The sequence below is a fragment of the Phoca vitulina genome, unplaced genomic scaffold, assembly GCF_004348235.1.
Source record: "Phoca vitulina isolate PV1807 unplaced genomic scaffold, GSC_HSeal_1.0 scaffold9, whole genome shotgun sequence".
Lineage (NCBI taxonomy): Eukaryota > Metazoa > Chordata > Mammalia > Carnivora > Phocidae > Phoca > Phoca vitulina.
The window spans coordinates 14,685,065-14,704,574 of NW_022589712.1; the positions used below are offsets into that span (position 1 = coordinate 14,685,065).

Below are 19,510 nucleotides of genomic sequence, written 5' to 3' on the forward strand. Positions count from 1 at the left end.
TGGCATAATATTGTAAGAGGAAAAACAGTTTTTTGGTTCATGGATGTGATCTTCATAGGTACAGGTGGTCTTTTTCTTACTTTAAACATGTGAAAAACCTTTGTTTTATTTGCATTTTTAGCTAATACTGTGGAAATGGCTTTGTATTTGGAAATGTTGTGGCTGTTGATTTACCATCGTAGTTTCCTAGTAATTCATGGTTTGGCATTTTTAGTCATATGTGATTCATTTATTAAGTACCTTCTTTGTGCATTATACTATAAAATTGAGATCCCAGATTGGATTTTTATTTTGAAATGAAAGGAAGAGATTGGTAGAAAAGCAATGAGAAGGCATCAAAGGCAAAGAAGAACAACATAGATTAAAGGCCCACAAGTGAAGAACAGGTTCTGACTGAGGACCTGGAGACCATCCCCTCCAGGAAGCTGGGAGTGCGTCAGCAGTGCCCCATGCTGAAACCGACTGCTCTCCTTGGCACATAATAGCCTGTGGTCCATATTTGTTCAATGAATCAGTCACATTAATTGTGAATTTCACAAGCTATAGTAGATGTTCCTACCATCGAGTTTACAACAGAGCTGAGACTAAAATCAGTCCAGAAGAACCTGTACAGTGAAGAAGGCAACTGGTATAAACAAGTTAAAACAATGTATAGCAGTGTGCATTGCAGGAAATAAAGGACACGCTTGTTGCAGTAGATAAATCTTGAGCTGAGCGCTGAGAAGGGGAGCTGAAGAGACAGATTGGTGTGGAGGGAGTGAGCAGATGGGTTGGATGAGCTTGCAGCTTGAGTAAAGGCACAGGAGTGGAGTAGACAGAGGACCGACCCACGTGGGGAGAAGCAAGTGTTACAAGAATGAGGAAGGGGCTTCTGAGAAGGGGTCTCTTTGTGCCTCCCCAGTTTCAGGCCAGCTGTGCCATCCTAGAGATCTCTTTTCTTCCATCCTCCCCACTTTCTCTGACTTTAGAGATGCTTATTTTCATGCTTCAGGAAACATTAACCAGAGTTTAAGAGGCTCATAGCCTCCTGATTCATTTGACATCAACAAGAAGTTTGTCGTTAGGTGAATTTCTCTCTATGTTTAGATTAAAACCAAGATATTTCTCAGACCATGAGCCAAGGGAAACTCTGGAGCACACTTCCTAAATGTGTGAACAATTTTCTATGAATCTATACTTTTAAAAGGGAGGGGTGTAAGAGATGATTTTTATAAACAGTTTATGCTAGTGATTTGAGTTCAAAATTAATTTAGCCATTTTTCACAGAGCTTCATATTCTTAGTGAACACAATGAGAAACTCACGTTGAGCATGATAGTGCTAATCACAATACTTTATTCTTCTCTGAAGTATTCAACCCAAAATCAATACATAACTATCCAGTAAATTATCATATAATTTTCTAATGCAAGGACTTTATCATGGCATATCATATAAGTGCAAGATAACTTGGTGTGTACAAATAATGGAAAATGATCACAGCAATCTTCAGTTACTTTTATGAGCCTTATTCATTTGTCTTTCTTAAAATTGAGAAAAATCTAGCACTACTTGCTGACTCAATACTTTTCAGCATATTCTGTGAAATTAATTATACTATACCTATTTCTCTGGCTAATTGATGTCTTCAAAGCTCTCAGAGAGATAACACTTTAGATAATGGCTTCCATTCCCTTCCCAAACCTGCCAGGAACTGCCCTACCCCAAAACCTTGCTCAGACCACTCCTCCTGCCTAGACTGACTATTCCTTCTGATTTTAACCCATCTTTTTCAAATGCCACAACCCCTGTGATGCCATTGTTTGAGATGCTCAGACCTCAGTATTTTCCTATTCCTTTGAACACCCATTTCCCTTTTGGCTTGTGCCATCATTTGACAGTACATTTTTTTCTCTCTTCTTCTTCTTCTTTTTTTTTTTTTTTTTTAATATTTCGACTTTATTTCAAGACTATGAGGCCCTTGAGAATGAAGACCATTTCTTTTTATCTCCAGTGCCTGTTAATAATTAAAAGAAGACTTTAGGGCATTTGTTTTATGTCATTATACTTATGTTCCTTTAAATGTAAAATAATGATAAGGTCTTTGAATATTTTGGAAGTTTAGAAGATTATGATTATACAGTATTTTTTGATTTAGGAAAACTGGTACTGTGTAAAAATGCCATGAAGTAGAAAGGACACGAACTTCTGGTTATAAAATGAATTAGTTCTGGGGATCTAATGTATAGCATGGTGACTATAGTTAACAAGACTGTATTATATATTTGAAAGTCACTAAGAGAGTCGGTATTTGATTTTTTTAATTAATTTATTTAAAGTTTTATTTATTTTTTAAATTCCAATATCATGAACATACCGTGTTATATTAGTTTCAGATATACAATAGAGTGATTTAGTACATTACTCAGTGGTCATCAATATAAGTATACCCTTAATACCCTTCACCAATTCATTCTTCCCCCCACCTCCCTCCCCTCTGGCAACCACCAGTTTGTTCTCTATATTTAAGAGTCTTTTTTTTTTTTTTTGCTTATCTCTTTTTCTTTGCTCATTTGTTTTGTTTCTTAAATTCCACATATGAGTGAAATTATATGGTATTTGTCTTTCTCTGACTGACTTATTTCACTTAGCATTATACCCTTTAGATCCATCCATGTTGTTACACATGGCAAGATTTCATTCTTTTCTTATGGCTAATATCTTAATTGCTCTCACGTTACACATAGAAATAGTAATTATGTGATATGATGGATGTGTTAACTAATCTTGTGGTTATCATTTCATAGTAGATATGTGTATCAAATCACCACACTGTACACCTTAAACTTACACCATGTTATATGTCAGTTATATCTCAATAAAGCTGGAAAAAGAAAAAAGGGGACAAAAGTGTCTATGTTTAAAATTGCTCACCAGACTTAGATATATCTAGGCAACAGTGTGTTTGGAAATATATTTTGAAGGCTGCTGTTGATCATATGATATGCCGTGAAGAGATTAGTACCTTGCACCTGTGAGTGGACTAAGACTTAAGTAAAAAAAAGAGGAAGTATAGTGAATACACAGTGTTTCTAGAAACTTTCTAACTTGAATGTCTTAAGGCATGAAGCTAAAGCATACTGATCTCACATTACTTCAATCTAAAAAAACTATTGAATCCAGTGAGATTTTAGTCATGGGTAGTCATACCAAAGGTGCTAGGATATAACTGCAAGTAGGAATATAAATTAGTTACTAGTCCTTGAGCTAGTGTTTCCGGAGTACCTCTGTCAAGTATGAAACCACAAAAGGAAATGAGCTTGAGCCTAAGGTCTCATTTTAAAAGCTAAAAACTTTAGTTAAACCTGGCGTTATCCCACGGTTAGAGAGCAAGTTGTCTCTTCGTAGTCGGATCGAATCAGCGGATGAGAAGGCAGGAGTCATTGGGACTACCAAGGAGAATGAGGAAGGCATGCTGTAAGTAAATGTTTCAGAGGAGAGTTAACATAGGAGAGTATACCATTCACAAATAGACTCCCCAAATGGTTTGTTGTGTCTGCCCACGGCCAGGGCTTTTATCCGTTTTTATCCCCGTTTGGGTTTGTAGATCTGTGTGTAATTCTAGTTGAGATATAAATATATCATCATTGTAATTGCTTGGTGTTTTTCAAATTGTCATGGTAAAAATATTTGAAGTCGAAAAGGATGTATTTCCTGTTCAGCTGCCTCACACTCGAGGTTTCAGCCAGTACTTGCCAGCTATTGGCAATGCAGAGTGTTTGTGACCTTGAGAAAAACCTAAATATGTGCTAAGCTGATAAATAATTCAAGGGTTTCAGCTAACCCTAAAGAAAGAGAGGGTAATGTTCGCTTATCATATAGCCTAAATGTCAGTTTTACAAACCAAAAGGAAAACGCCGTCTCCATTATGAATTGACATCTCTCGAGAAGCTTTTGGTGCTGCTTTGTAACCAGTGCTTGTGGTCTACCTGTTTCTTCTTTCAGCTGTTGCTTTACAGTGAGCAAATGAAAGCAACACTTTCGTGCTGTGTGATAAGCACCAGAGACACATATTCAAGCTACTCAGTGGAGGTGTTGACTACCTGAGTGTCAAGGGGGAAAAAATATTAAAAACTCAAATGATGCCCTGTAGTAGTCATCGTCGTCTGTTAATGGCCAGCTTTTGTTAAACCTTTAGTATGTACTCGTTACTTCCTTAAATTTTTTTCTTGTTTGTATTCTATTACGAGCCTACTCTTCCAGGACATATGTCAGGGCTTGGCACAGAGTAGACACTTGTTTACTGCAAACAGTAAACATTTGCTTAATGGGATTTGGAACAGATGAAAAATTCATTTACAAATGAAGGAAGTAAGGCATAGAGAAGATGAGTAACCCTGCCCTGGTCACATCATTAGTAAGTGATAGAGACTGTTTTCGAATCTCAGCTGCCTCTGGATATTTGATCATAATGTTATATCACAGCTTGTATCAAAGACTCATGCTTTGCTGGTTCTGTCTCATACTGACTACAAACAAATGCCTCAAATTTGTCTAACTTCTCTTCATCTCTCTGGAATGGGTATAATAAAACCTACCTCTCAAAGAAATAGGTAGTATTTTTCTATTATGTGGTCATCTTCCCTGCAGGTGTTGTAGGGGAAAGCCCTAGAATTCATCCTTGCTCATGGCCAAGATTTGGGGGAAGAGGAAAGGAGGAGCTATACATAGCAAGACCTGTTAATCTTAAATCTGAAGGGTGGGGGCTTTTACTCTTGTCTTAAAAAACAGTTGCTTTGGGAGGTCCCAATTATGAAAATATAGTTTCAGTTTGGACATCAATTGAACCAGAATTTTAATGACCAGCCACACTCTTGACTCAGATGCTGTGTGAATGAGAGGGAAAAAGTCATATCCACCAGAAAATTCCAAATCTTAGCATTCTGCAGAAGATCTGAATACACTGGGCTATCGGAGTTCAAGAGGAAAGGGGGTGCTGGAAGGATCATGCTCTTAGCTGCAGCACGGTCTTGGTATAGCTTATTGTAGTTGAACTTTGTCTCTAAAACTTTTTAACCTGTGTTTTCTTAGCCTTTCCCATTCCTACCAGTATCGACCCCGAGTAAATTCACTGCTTTTGGGCTGTTCTGTATTTTTCTGCCTCAAAGAAAACTTAATGATAAGCTGACTTGTACTAATGGGGAAATATTTAATGGATTCATCAGTGTCACCCTACCCAGAGAAATTTTTATTTTAAGAGATCATAATTAATTCAAAAGAATGCATTTGTAATGGTGACATTTCAGAAACTGTGTTAGGTTATAGGGCCCACTATCTAAGCAGCTCAGTATGACTAAGGCTAGCCCCAGCATAGGGAACCTGGTCTCAAAGCCTAATTACCAGGTGTATTCTTAGATGTAGAATCATAGACATTTTGGGTTGTGTGGGACCTTGACTAATATTTACCCAATCATTAACAGAGCCAACCCTAGGCAGAATTGCTAACTAGGAAGTGTATAGTACCTTAGAAATATTTTCATTTTGATTTTTAAAAGAAAATTGGTTTGAAGTGCATCACAAAGTAAAATGGATTGATGGATAAAGGAATATATGTATTAAAGCAAAATGGAGCAAAATGTTCACAATTTTAGAGTCTAGTGAGTATATTATGGGTGCTTACCATTACAATTCTTTCAATTTTTCTGTATGTCTAATGTTTTTCATAATAAAATGTTAGTGGGAAAAAAGAAAATTGAGAGGTAGGTGCTTAATGCGATGAGATGACTGGTGGAATGTCTAGCATTATCAACAGGAGTGTGTAGAACATCTATAAAAAAGGATCATCTTCTTGCCACTCAAATCACATTATATTTTGCTAACATGTAGCTTAGCTCAACTAAAAATATCCCTTAGTATCTCAACCAGCACTGCAAAAACAAGAGTATTATGAAGTCATACAATTTTAAAATACTGGAAGGGATCGCTCTAGACTAAGAGATAAGAACCAGGCCCCTTGTGTCTCTAATGCATGAAGAACTATTACAACTCAGTGCTAAAAAAAAAAAAAGCCCAATTCAAAAATGGGCAAAGGATTTGACCAGATAGTTCCCCAAAGAAGATATACAGATGGCCAAGAAACATGAAAAGATTCTCAGCGTCATTAGCCATCAGAGAAATGAGAATCAAAACCACAGTGAGATACTACTTCACATCCACTAGGGTGACCAAAATCAAAAATACAGGTAATAGCAAATGTTGGTGAGGACGTGGAGAAAGGAGAATCCTACTGCTGGTGGGAATGTATATTGGTGCAGACGCTCTGTAGCGCCACCATGTAACCTGGCAATTCTACTCGTAGGTATATACCCCAAAGGCAACTAAACATGTGTCTCCACACACAATAGCAGCATTATTCATAATAGCCACATGTGGAAACAACCAAAACATCCATCCACAGATGAGTTGGTAAATAAAAATTGTCTATCCCTATGATAGAATATATTCAACAGTTAAAAGGAATGAAGTACGGACAAATGCTACAACATAAATAACTTTGAAAACTATGCTAAGCGAAATTGTATGGTATGTGAATTATGTCTCAATAAAGCCATTATGCACAAGGAAGAAGGAAATGAAAAAGACACAAAGGTAAATAAATTAAAAAGAAAGCAGGCAGGCAAGTAAGAGAACTTGCCCAAAATAAAAGAATCGGTATAGAGCTGAGTCACAGGGATCCGTCTTCTGACCCCTTAGCATTGTGTCCCTCTGCTTCACTCTCTGCAGATGCCTGCGATTCAGTTCATTCTCCCTTTTCACTTTTCTTCCTTATTTTTCTTTCTTTCCTTTTTCCCTTTTTCCTTCTTTCCTTCCTTCTTTCTCTATTCCTTCCTGTTTCCGATTTCTCCCTTCTCTTTTAGGAAAAGTACATCCAATGATGCTGTAGAAATCTACGCAGAACCAATTGCAGTGTGAGGCTGGATTGTTCAGAACCTTGAATAAATGAATGTGCATGCAGCTCTTCAGGAGGGAAGTAGAGGGTTGGATGCCTCCCACTGGCATTTCATAGCAGGTCCTTGTTGTGAAACCTTCCTAGATCCCACCTGGGACTGTACCTCAAGGAACAGTGACCTAAAGAGTTGCACAACTATTACTTATTCCAGTCCACCCAACTCCGTTTATTGGCTTTTTTCCTCAGAGTGCAAGTTCTGCTCTGATTATCCTTTTATGTGTTCTTCCATTTAAACTTCTCAGCTCTCCTTAAGGCGGCAGCAAGTAAGTGAGAGATTGAATGAATGGGCAGTCTTCAGTGAAAAGAACAAGGAGCTTTGTGAATGGTTGACCCAGATGGAAAGCAAAGTTTCTCAAAATGGAGACATCCTCATTGAAGAAATGATAGAGAAGCTCAAGAAGGTACAGGATGCATGGCTATATATGTTTTTACTCTTCATAACACTTAGGCATACTTTTAACAGGTATAAAAGATGGCTTTACTTATTATTAAATTACTTTCCTGTAAAAGGAGCACTATATCTTAAATGTTTTATCTTTTTAATATGAAATAAACTTGTATGGAAAGGCCTTCTTTACATACAATATATATGGATATGCTGAAGTAAATTATCTGCTGATAGATAAATGTTCAATATTTTTCGGTTTTAGCTACCTGTTCAGAAGGAATCATTTATGTGTATTAGTTTTCTTTTTTTTTTTTTTAAGATTTTATTTATTTATTTGAGAGAGAGAATGAGAGAGAGAGAGAGCATGAGAGGGGGAGGGTCAGAGGGAGAAGCAGACTCCCTGCTGAGCAGGGAGCCCGATGCGGGACTCGATCCCGGGACTCCAGGATCATGACCTGAGCCGAAGGCAGTCGCTTAACCAACTGAGCCACCCAGGCGCCCCTATGTGTATTAGTTTTCTTTTGTGTTTTTTTTTGTTTTTGTTTTTAAAGAGGTAAAATCACTAGAGAGGGACTAAAAGAAAAAATTCTTAGGATTAATTAAACTGACATTATCTCTGTAAAACAGAATGCATAGACAGTTACAAGAATGAAAACGTGGCTCAGTCGGTTAAGCGTCTGCCTTCGGCTCAGGTCATGATCCTGGGGTCCTCAGATGGAGTTCGGCATCAGGCTCCTTGCTCAGCAGGGAACCTGCCTTTCCCTCTGCCTGCCACTCCCCTTGCTTGGGCTCTCTCTCTCTCTCTTTTTCTCTGACAAATAAATAAATAAAATCTTTACAAAAACTAATGATGTAATGTATGGTGATTAACATAACATAATAAAAAAAATAACATAAAAAATAAAAAAAATAAAAATATTTTTGATGGTATCAGTGGTGCTTCCACATGGTTTTTGAACAATTAATCATTTTGATTTTATTTTAGTTTACGTTTCTTGTTAACACATATCACTGTCTGGTTCACAGCATACTTGCCCTATTTACTTGTTTGTTATCTGTCTACAGTGGGAGCCCCACTGGATTGTCAGCTTTGCCCGAAGTGTCTTTGCCTGTTTTGTTCATTGCTGTATCTCGTGCACCCAGAGCAATGCCTGTCTTCTCATAAGTACTCAGTTATTACCGAATACTGAATAAATGAATTACAGCCTCATTCACTCTAAAATAAATACAAATAATTATTAGGAAAAACTATCTTTATCCATGCATGCACATAAAGGGAAAAAACTCCAGTGTAAGCATGCGATATTAATAGCTTTAAGGCTTCCACTTAAAATGTCAAATTCTAGCAATAAGCATTTGTATATTTGATATTGTAAACCTTTAAAATGTGAACTAAGATGATACAGATTTCATTTTAACATCTGCCAATAGCTTTGCACTTTGATAGTTTCTAGATATCAGAGAATGCTCTACTGGACATGATTAAGGGACTATAGGTATTATAGTAAGCTTGCTATAGAATAAATTTTGGTTAAGAAATCATTGATTTTCTTCATGAAATTTAAGATGCATATTTTGGGGGGTGTGGAAAAAGCTGTCTCTTGGACAATATACAATCACAATTTAAAATTTAGAAAAACTTTAGTTTTTCACATAATTTTATTACACTATTTGGCACAATGTCAGACAATCTTTAAAATATTAGCTATACTATTCTGTATATAAAATGAGATTTCAAAAGAAGTCTTTATGAGCTTGCCTGTTTGGGGTCAGTGCATCTGGTATATTGGTCATTGAATCCCACTGTGTTGAAGTAACATAAAATGGAGAGTAGATAGGGTGGGGTTGCTGGACCTAAAGAGAGCACTCAGCACTGAGAACGAATAGACCTGCACTGGCTTCTCTCATTTTTGAGGGGCCTTCTTGCTTTGATAACTGACTTGAGAGGATAGCCCTGTTGCCACACTAACTTTAGAGCGGGAGAGGGTTAAAATATCCATGACCCTCTAACCTGTCTTTGTGTATTATTTTGTTGAGATAATATTTGCTGCATGACAGGCGTTTAGCCCAAAAACGAAGAAAAGGGGATTCTAAAGATTAGCTTTTGTCACTGTGGCAGGAGTAAGAGGACCATTGGTCAGGCGGTGAGCGTTAGGGAAGATAGGAGATGTCCATTCATCCACTTAAACCATGCCATTCAGTGGCCTTTCTCATGCCTATGCAGCCAGTACTTCCTTATCCAAAACAATCTTTAAGAGGAGTGAGTACCGAAACTGGGTTAATGAAAAACGTTTGAGACCCATTAATCCCCTAAGACTAATGGTTATTATTCTTGCGAGTTAATTTGCCATTGATTTATGTGTTGTAAAATATTGACATTGTATAGAGGGTAGCTCATTAAAATGAAGGTATTCATTTTTAAAGCATTCTGCACAAATAATTGACAGAAACACCTATATACATTTACATATAAATACACATATATGTCAGTTGCACATATATAATTGTGCACACATGCACACACACGCACATACACACAACTTCTAAGCCTCTTAGCAACTATTTGTATGAGGATTGATTCTAAGTACAACACCCAGGTTGGTGCTTATAACAATAAGGTATAATTTCCCAGCATTAAAATCCTTCAAGTTTTGTCTTTATATCTATGTATACACTGTTAATGATTTTTTAATGCCCATTTTAAGTAAATAAAAATATCTCAGTTCTCTTTAAGAAAATCTTTATGAAAATTCAATCTAGAGTCTATGCACATCCTGAAAATAGTAGGTACCCCTAATTCTTGTGTACATGGACTGATAAGCACACAGCATTCCTCATGCCGAAACTATTCCAAGCAATAGAAAATGGTAATTATCATGTTTCTAGTGGAGCCAGGCTGAATGCATTAAAAATATGATTTCTGATCTCTGTGATTGCTATTTATTATGCAGGATTATCAAGAGGAGATTGCTGTTGCCCAAGAGAACAAAATACAGCTCCAGCAAATGGGAGAGCGACTTGCTCGAGCCAGCCATGAAAGCAAAGCCTCTGAGATTGAGTACAAGCTCGGGAAGGTCAACGACCGGTGGCAGCATCTTCTGGATCTCACTGCAGCCAGGTAAAAAGGATCCTGTTCAATAGGACACATGTGTGCAGAATTTTAAAGCTTTGGCTCCACCTTCCATTGCAGCTAAAGACAATCCAATGAATCTTTCTCTATGTTCTTTATCCCATCATTTTAGTTTATGCTTTTCTCATAAATGTCACTTTCATTAACTTTGAAATCTCCTTCTTATTTAATAAATTCAGTGGTGTTTGCATTTAGCTGAAAGAGAGAAAGTCATATTCAAACAAAACCCATTCCCAAAAGAGAATTCTTTGTTTCAGGGCTTCGTGGGTATTCAGCCTTCTATGAGGAAGGAAGTAAAACTGCTGACTAGTATCCATGTAGGGCATTTTTGTCTGCAGTAGCAAAAAAAAAAAAAGTATATATATAAAATCACATTCCTACTATATTCCTGGCTAGCAGAGTGTGGGAATAAAGCTAATTATTGCCACTCAGCATAGTTGTAAAAATAATCTGCTACATTATTGCAATTTTGTTTTTAGCTTTAATAACTATAAGTATCTGCCTTGTATTTGAGAGGGATATTATATTCAGTTTCCGTTGCAGAAGGGCAGGTTGAAGAAAAGAGACAAAAGTAAAGAAAGAAAAAATATATAAAAATATATAAGGGTCTTTATTAGCAATATAAAAGTCTGATATAATGAATGAGACACTATGTTATTTTATATAAAGGGAATGACGAAGTAAATGCTTTATTTTAGGTGAACTTGGCTTCATGTTGGAATGTAGGCTCCACAAGGGCAGGCGTCGTTGTGTGTTCTATCCACCATATATCATGAGCACCAAGAACAGTGCCTGAATGCAGTTTTGGGCTCAGTAAATATTTGAGTGAGTGAATGAATGAATACTTGAATAACTGAATGGACATTCTTTTGTATGGCAGTTAGGAGAGTTAGAATGTTACAAATGCTTCTGATTCACAGCCATTTGGAGCTAACTGACAATATACTTTTTAAAATCTGAGTTCTTTTCCTTAGCTGTGCTGCACAAACGTGGACGTGAGTGGACATGAAATAGTGCCCTTTGAATAGCATGTGCCCACAAAAATTGCATATGCTCATGGCAGTTCCATGTGTTGATTTTGAAAATATCTAGCATATTCTGTTTTCTCTAAGGGAGTTTCAAAGAGGAGCTGATTTAGGAAGAAGATGAGATTATAATTTATTTAGCAATAATGAAACAAAAAATGGAATAAATGTTTACCAATTTTTAAAATGTTTAGCAAAGGCACTGTGATAGCTGACATTTATTGAACCCTTGGTTTGTGCCAGTGACCATGCTACAAGCTTCATATGCATCTTCACCTGTGTTGTTCACAACACCCTTTGAGGTGGGCATTATTATTATACCCATTTTCCAGATGCAGAGGCTGAAGCTCAGGCTTGCCCATGGTTACACACATGCTGAGTGGCAGAGCCTGCACTCTGTGACTCTAAAACCCATGCTCTGGAGCACTACATTCTCCTGTCTGCCAAGTTTATGACTTCCTCATCCCTGTTCTAAAGAATGCAGTTAAAAGAAAATTAGGTTCTGTAATTATTTCAACAATCTAATTTCCCAGTCCTTTGTAAAGTGCTCACAGCAGCTCTGAGATATTTTGTGGCTACAAAGAGGCCCCTTTCCTTGAGGAGTTCATGGTGGGCATCTAGACATGCAAAGAAATCAAGTAAAGTGTGAAGCTAAATGCCCGGGTAAAGGTACTACAAAGCGATGGTAACGTATGGTTCAGCTCAACTACTCCAAGTGTTCCAGCATATGTAGGTTTTAGAACCCCACTGCTATGTTTAGCCTCACTTCTCAGTCTGTGATAACCAAATCTTATTTCAGAAGGATAAATTGAAGCTCTTTGTGCTATAAATACCCTTCTTAGGGAAGCCGCCCAATTGGTAAACATCCTTGGATTTTTTTTTTTTTTTTTTTGGTTAAATTATGACTCATGGTTTGGCTTGCATTGCCATGTAATCCAACTAAACTAGTTAATGTTTTTTTTTCTAATCTTTAGTGGCTCAGTGGTATGGAATATGGGGGATACACTGTGTCAAAGATGTTTTAAATTGAATTTAATATAGTTTATTCATAAGAAGCTAGCTTAAGTGTATGCCCAGCCATTAGCCAACATTACATCAAATGAGTTAGGTGTTTTCTCCCTGAAGTCATGTTTATTTATAACTTTTCTGTTGTTCAAGTCAGGATTTTCTAGATCTTGTTTAATTTTCCAAAGACACATTCGTAAAGTTTGAATCAATTAAATATTTTTGGATATGCATACTTTGCACTACAGTCACTAAAACACTCATATGTTTCTACTTTAGTAGAGTCTCATCATACACAGATGTAGATTTTTATAGATGTGTTGTCTATTTCTCATTGCCTCATTCCAAAGTATACTAGATGACATGTTGACCATTTATTTGTTCTAGAGCTTAATGCCACACTGGATTCATAGTCTCTTTGAAGCCCCTCCTAAATGACACTCAGCCATCACATTTATTTTCCATTCCCTTGTTTATCAGAACTTTGAGAGTACACACACTAGATGACAGTCCCCCACACCCATATTCAACTCTGAGCTGCCAGCTCAAATATCAAGTTTCTATGGGTCAGTCCCATTCACCACTCTTCCCTCTTCCAACTTTTTATCACACTGATTTATTAAGGCAGAACACAACTTAGTTGTGCCTTTTGATATTTCTGTGTTGTTTTGGTGCTCTTGTGGGAATGGAGAGGTTATTTTTGAAGATCATATTTTCGGGTGAACAGTTTCCCAGCTAACAGAAACAGGAAAAAGAAAAGAAAGAAAGAAGATTTACTGATAATAAACCTATTGCATACAAATAGAATGCATAACTTTGAGCCAACTTCCTATCACTAGTGGATTAGCTTAGACCATTCTGAGTACAAAATAAATGTGTTTTGCATTGACTTTTTAAACTGTCACTAAGAATTGTCAGCTTTTTAGGGCAACAAAATTTGCTTAGTTATTTTTAGGTCTCAGTGGATAATGCTCTAGTATCCTGTCCATACTTTCTAGACCTGCTCAGTTTAATATAGTAGTCATTAGCTACCTGTGGCTATTTAAATTAACTGAAATGGGATGCAATTAAATTACAGTTTAATTTTAATTACAGTCAGTTTTGCTAGTCACATTTCCAGGCTTAATAACCATATGAGGATAATAGCTACTTTATTGAGCACTGCGGATACAGAACATTTTCTTCATCCCAGAAAGTTCTGTTGGTCAATACTGGCCAAGACAATTGGCCAAAGCATGTCTGAGCCCTTGGCTTTTCCTTAAGAGTCAACATAAGAAACAGTCATTGGTGTAATCATGGAACACTATATCTAAAACTAATGATGTAATGTATGGGGATTAACATAACAATAAAAAATTAAAAAAAAAAAAGGAACAGTCATTGGTGTACTTTAATTTCTATAAAACTGTCTGCTAGGATTCTGGCTCTCATTTTGTCTGTGAACCCTATGAAAAACTCCACATAGTAGTTTTTTTAGAGCTCAGGGTAACAGGAGCTCTGTCATTTAGCATTAGTTGTTCAATGCTTTTTCTTTTTTTTTTTAAGATTTTATTTATTTGACAGAGAGAGAGAGCACAAGCAGGGGGAGCTGCAGGCAGAGGGAGAGGGGGAAGCCCAGCAGAAAGCCCAATGTGGCACTCGATCCCAGGGCCCCAGGATCATGACCTGAGCCAAAGGCAGATGCTTAACCAACTGAGCCACCCAGGCGCCCCATTCAGTGCTTTTTATAACAGACAGTGTTTTATTGAACATTTCCCATTTGGGTATCTAGGAAGGTCACACTCAAGTTGTGTGCTCTGTTGTAATGATGTGTTTGTTTTTTTTTTTTTTAATTAACTGTACTCTCTAACATAAGGATATTCCTCTTCCCTCTACCAAACCTGAATCCCCATCACCAAAACAAAAGTGCATTTTAGTAATTTGGGACTTTTTTTTCAGTAACAGCTTTATTTAGGTATAATTCACATACCATGCAACTTGTCTATCACAAGTATACAATTTAGTAATTTTTAGCATATTTACAGACCTGTGTATCCATCACCACAATCAAATTTAAAACATTACCCCCAAATAAAAGCCTTAATCATCTTTTTCCCCTCCACCCTCTCTCCTTCCACTGGCCCCAGGCCAGCACAGATTTACCTATTCTGGACATATACATGGAATCATACAATGTGTGGTCCTTTGTGGCTGCTTGCTTTTCAACTGTGTATTTATTATAATTCCCTTAAACACCATATAGAAGTAGAGTAAAAACATATAATTTAAAAAAAAAATTACTGAATGTCTCCTGTGTATGAAGTACTATGGATGTTGCTACAGGGCAGAGATTGGCAAACTTTTTGCACAAGACTCTCTAGTTAATATTTTCAGCTTTTGGGCCACATGGTCCCTGCTGAAACCCCTCTGCCATATTGCAAAAGCAGCCACAGACAGTAAGGAAACAGAAAACTGCAGCTGGGTTCCAATAACATTTTATTATCGAAACAGGTGGCCAGCCATAGTTTGCTGACCCCAGACCTAGAGAATGTAAAAGATGAAAGAGAAAATGGTGCCTAGCCGAGTAAGGGTACAGAGCAAGTATACACACGACTCACCTCAGCTCTTCCTCCTTCCATCACATCTGCCTGCTCACTTTCCTGCCCCCGTCCAGCCTGGCCCACTCCTAATTGCTCTTCATGTTCTTCCTTTTCTTTGGATTAGGTGAGATTCTTCTTACCTTCTCAGCAAGCTATCTGTCCTCTCCTTCATAGAATTTCCCTCTGCTGTAATAAGTATCTTGTGTGATTAGTTGTTTACAATTTTATCTCTCTGCTACACTCTAAGCATATCCGTAGTGAAGCCGGAACCCAGCATAGCTCTTTGCACATAATGGTCACTCCAGTGTTCGTTGCACCCAGCATAGCTCTTTGCACATAATGGTCACTCCGGTATTCATTGCATTTCTCCAATCTAAGACATAGGATGCAAAGTGCCACACGTACAGACAAGAATAAAGCCGAGCATGCGCTTAAGGCCTCACCTGCCTGAATCATCACGTTGCGCTGCTTCACCCACACTGTGATGTTAGGCAAGTTCCTTACCTTCTCAATACCTCAGTTACCACAGGTGTAAAAAGTTGTTAGGAGGACTAAGTGAGATAGTACCCGTGAACCACTTAGCAGAGCACTCAGCACATGACAGTTCTCAGCCCAGAGGGAGCTTCGGGGCTGTATAGATAAACCGCATGTGCAGCGCAAGGGAGGCTTTGTGAAGTTGGGGCAGCTGCCCTTAGACGGCGTTTCAGTCTAACAGGGGTTCCACCCATGCTAGAGCAAGAAGAAAACTTGATTCTTGGAGTTTATGGCTGGCATTACCTCATGGGGGTCAATTTGGAAAACTCTGGCCAGGATCAGGAATGTACTGATGCAGCAAGCACGGAAACAGCACAGAACAAATCAAGAGTCCTGAGTTTAGTCCATCGTGTTCAGGCTGTGTGACCTAGGGCTTACTGCATAACCTTTCTGAGCCCTAGCTTCCTCATTTTCAAAATAGTCATTAAAATAACTGCCATAGCTCCAAAGAGACAATGCAGGAGGAAGGACCATGTATAACCATAAAATGCCACATATGGAAATCTTGTTCTTTTAGGGAGCTACAGAGTATTCCATAGTTTTAATTTACATGATTTATCCAGTATCTTCCCTAGTGATGGACATTGATATTGTTACCATTTTTTGACCTTACAGTAACTTGCTTTATGTTTAATTTGCTGCAGTAAATATATTGTCCTAATGATAATGAGCATGCGAAAAAAATTTGAACCCATGAGGAAAACTAAATAAAGTAAAAAGGAATTGAACTAGGAAGATAATGGCAGTACAAGGTTTCAAAGATCTCGGGTTTTCAGAAGTGTTAGTCATAATCAAGAAAAAATAAATTTACCTACTGTTATGGAATCATGACCAATATATTCCTTTAACTAAAGCTTATATGCGTATCTTCCTGATTGTTAAAAATAATATATTAGAGAAGTGATTATTTTATAAAGAATTCACAATAGGATATCTTTAAATAGCAGGATTTGAAAAATAATTTTATTTAGAACTAAGTTTTCTGGAGTATATTTCTTACGTAAAATAAAATTGTTGCTTTTAAAAAGAAAATATGTTTCTGTTTTAAAAGCAATTATCTCACACAACCAGACCCAAATGCTTTGTTTTATTTTGCAGCTCGTCATATAGGGCTTTTAAAAAGAATTTAGCAAATGTTCATTATTTATTTGTTTGTTTGTTTGTAACCTATTTGTGTGTATGAATACCTTGATCCAAAAAGGATTTAAAGCAGCCAGCATTCGTCACATTTTATTAAATTACCAGTAATTAATAATTTGAGAGCTTATTTTCTTTAAAAGCTTGAATTGTGAAATTCACATAGATTCAGTACAGAAAATTTGAAACTCTTGAAATTCACAAAAGAAAGTTATCTGAATCCCACCAAGCAAATGAACAGATACCTTATTATATTATCTTAAAATGAACATGTTACTTTTGTCACTTTGCATCATTATTTTTAAAAGGACAAAAGGTTTTGAATATGGAAGGAAAGAATAATATTTCTTCAATTACTTTTCTTGTTTAAATAGTCTTTTCAAAAGTGAAGACCAACCACTTTTCTACAGAATATCTTTTCCATCCCATCTTCCCAAGCAACCCCTAAAACTCCTACTTACACCATTTAGCTGGCATTTCAACCAGAAGGAAAAACAAGTTGCTCTTTTTTGCTACCACAACTTGCCGTACTTGTGGAGGTTTTGTTTGCACTTGGGTGATTTATCTTTTTTCAAAAATCCTTTTCAACTCAACAAACAGCCCACAAGAAGAGTTGCCTGTCCTTCCAGAGTGTCAGTGTTTGCAGCCAGCCTTATTTTTTATACCCTTCTTTCTTTAGAAAGCCTCCCCCTCCTTGCAGATTACACTGAGCCTTTTCCCCTTCTTACACTCGTGGCCTACATTCCAGGAGATCAGGCTTGGCACATGTTAATGAATGTAGGTTTTATTTAGAAACATGACCACTTGTCACTGCTCAGTGTCATATTATCAGGCAGAGACCTACCAACATTTGTTTAGAGTGAGCATTTTCATACTTCCATACGCAGACAAGGGGAAACTTTCATCTCCACGCAGGATTTAGCCTTTTGCTCTGCAGACCTAACTTGCAAGTTGGAAGCTTCATGGTGGTGGCAGAAGATCTGTGTGCCCTGAGGATGGCAGAGGACGGCTGTGTGGATGCAGATCTCCCAGAATGTAACTGCGATGTCACAAGGCAGGCATCTCCTTGAGTTTCTTCCATTGTGCATAGCTTTCATGTTACATGGGCTTCATAGGATAGATGCTGGATCTTTAATCCGTGATTGTTTTTGCCAGTGTTAGTAGAGATGATTTGGTGTTAGGAGCTCGTTGGCCATGGACTCCCAAGAGTTCTTTGTCGGTTGGTTTTCTTGTCCCCCTACTGGGCATGCGGAGCTGGAGGGAAAGGTTAATGGACTTGGTTATGGCTTGGTATTCCAGTTGTCGCCGGACTGTATGTGTCATACAAGGGGAATGCTACAGTAGAGAGCCTGAGACACAGGAAAGAGACCCAGTAAGAAGATCCAGTTTGTCCATCATCTGCTATTTAAAGGATGGGCTCCTGATGAAACTGAAATTCAGCCTTAGCCAGTTCGCAGCTTTGTAGCGGAAAGCTTTCCCTTTATTAAATAAAAATCTGCCCATAGAGCGGAGGCCTGGAGGGTTTTGTGTATGAGAAAAAGTTGTTTCTGTTTAGGTTTGTCAGTACATTTTGGTTACTGACTAGCATAAAGGTTTTAAAACATGTGCAAAATGTAAAAATTTATGCCTAAAATAGTAATTTTGTGGATTATGCAAATGTTTATTTCATGGTTTTTTTTTTTCAGTGAGAACAACATTATATTAGGAATTTTAACTTCATTTTTAAAAATATTATTCTTGTACCGTAACATTCCCCCAAATAAATTCCTACTGGTGAATAGGATTTACTAATGGTACTTTTGGTTCTATTATATTTAGAATGTGATTTTTTTTGTTTTGGTTTATGGATTTACTAAATTAGTTTGAAGGAAAGTAGCGATAAATATATACATGCAGTGTTTATGAGTATATATAGCTATTCATGCAGCTGGGTTTAGTAGTAGACTCCTTCTCAGGAAGGTGAAGTCCCATGAGGCACACTGAACTGTGAGAAGACCCATCAGCTACAGGAACTTACAGATGCACAAGATTTGCTAAACTTACCCAGACTTGTGACATCTGCAAACATCCATTTTGAATTATAATCCTGGATGCTACCAAAAAGAATGTTGCTCGAACTTCTTAAAATGATAGATAAATAAAAACATTGTGACACTTTACCCAAGGATTTCCTTTAAAGAAATAATGGAAAAAATATGGGACATTTCTCTTAAAAAAGAAAAAAAAAAAAAGGAATACTCTCTGTCCTGCAAATATCAACTTTCGTAAGTTCAAGGAAGATGTTTGGGGCTTTACTACCCATTTCCCCTCAGCTCACATCTGCTCCCCCCCAACACACGCACACACAATGCATTTTGCTATTTGTACTCAAATACATGTTTTAAAAAATGAGAAAGGAAAACCACTTTAAATGTTCACCCCCATTGACTTTACTGAGGTTTACACATTCATTTGAAAGAGGAACTTGTCCCTAATGGACTATATGAACAAGCATTTCCATGTCACGATGCCCTTGACATACTACACACTCACTGCTGGCTATTGAAACCCATTCGATATTATACAAGATTACTAATCTTGTAAATTATTTGACTAGTGTAGACAATATCTAGTGGAACAGTGTTTACTCACATTCTTTTGTGCCTTAGCTCTTTTGATCATTTTTTTATTTTTTATTGTTATGTTAATCACCATACATTACATCATTAGTTTTTGATCTAGTGTT

At 37.2% G+C, this 19,510-nt stretch overlaps 1 protein-coding gene across 16 annotated transcripts in view; it reads left to right on the plus strand.

Annotated features, from left to right (window-relative positions):
• Positions 1–19,510, plus strand: part of SYNE1 (spectrin repeat containing nuclear envelope protein 1) — a 437,497-nt gene that overhangs the window by 372,728 nt on the left and 45,259 nt on the right. For 15 of the 16 annotated variants that reach the window (XM_032407632.1, XM_032407640.1, XM_032407639.1 and 12 more), the window contains 2 exons: positions 7,230–7,388; positions 10,327–10,493. In XM_032407632.1, coding sequence (XP_032263523.1) covers positions 7,230–7,388; positions 10,327–10,493 — 326 coding nt within the window. Of the gene's footprint in view, positions 1–7,229; positions 7,389–10,326; positions 10,494–15,288; positions 17,844–19,510 lie in introns of those variants that run through there. The other variant, XM_032407647.1, reaches the window with a different exon arrangement.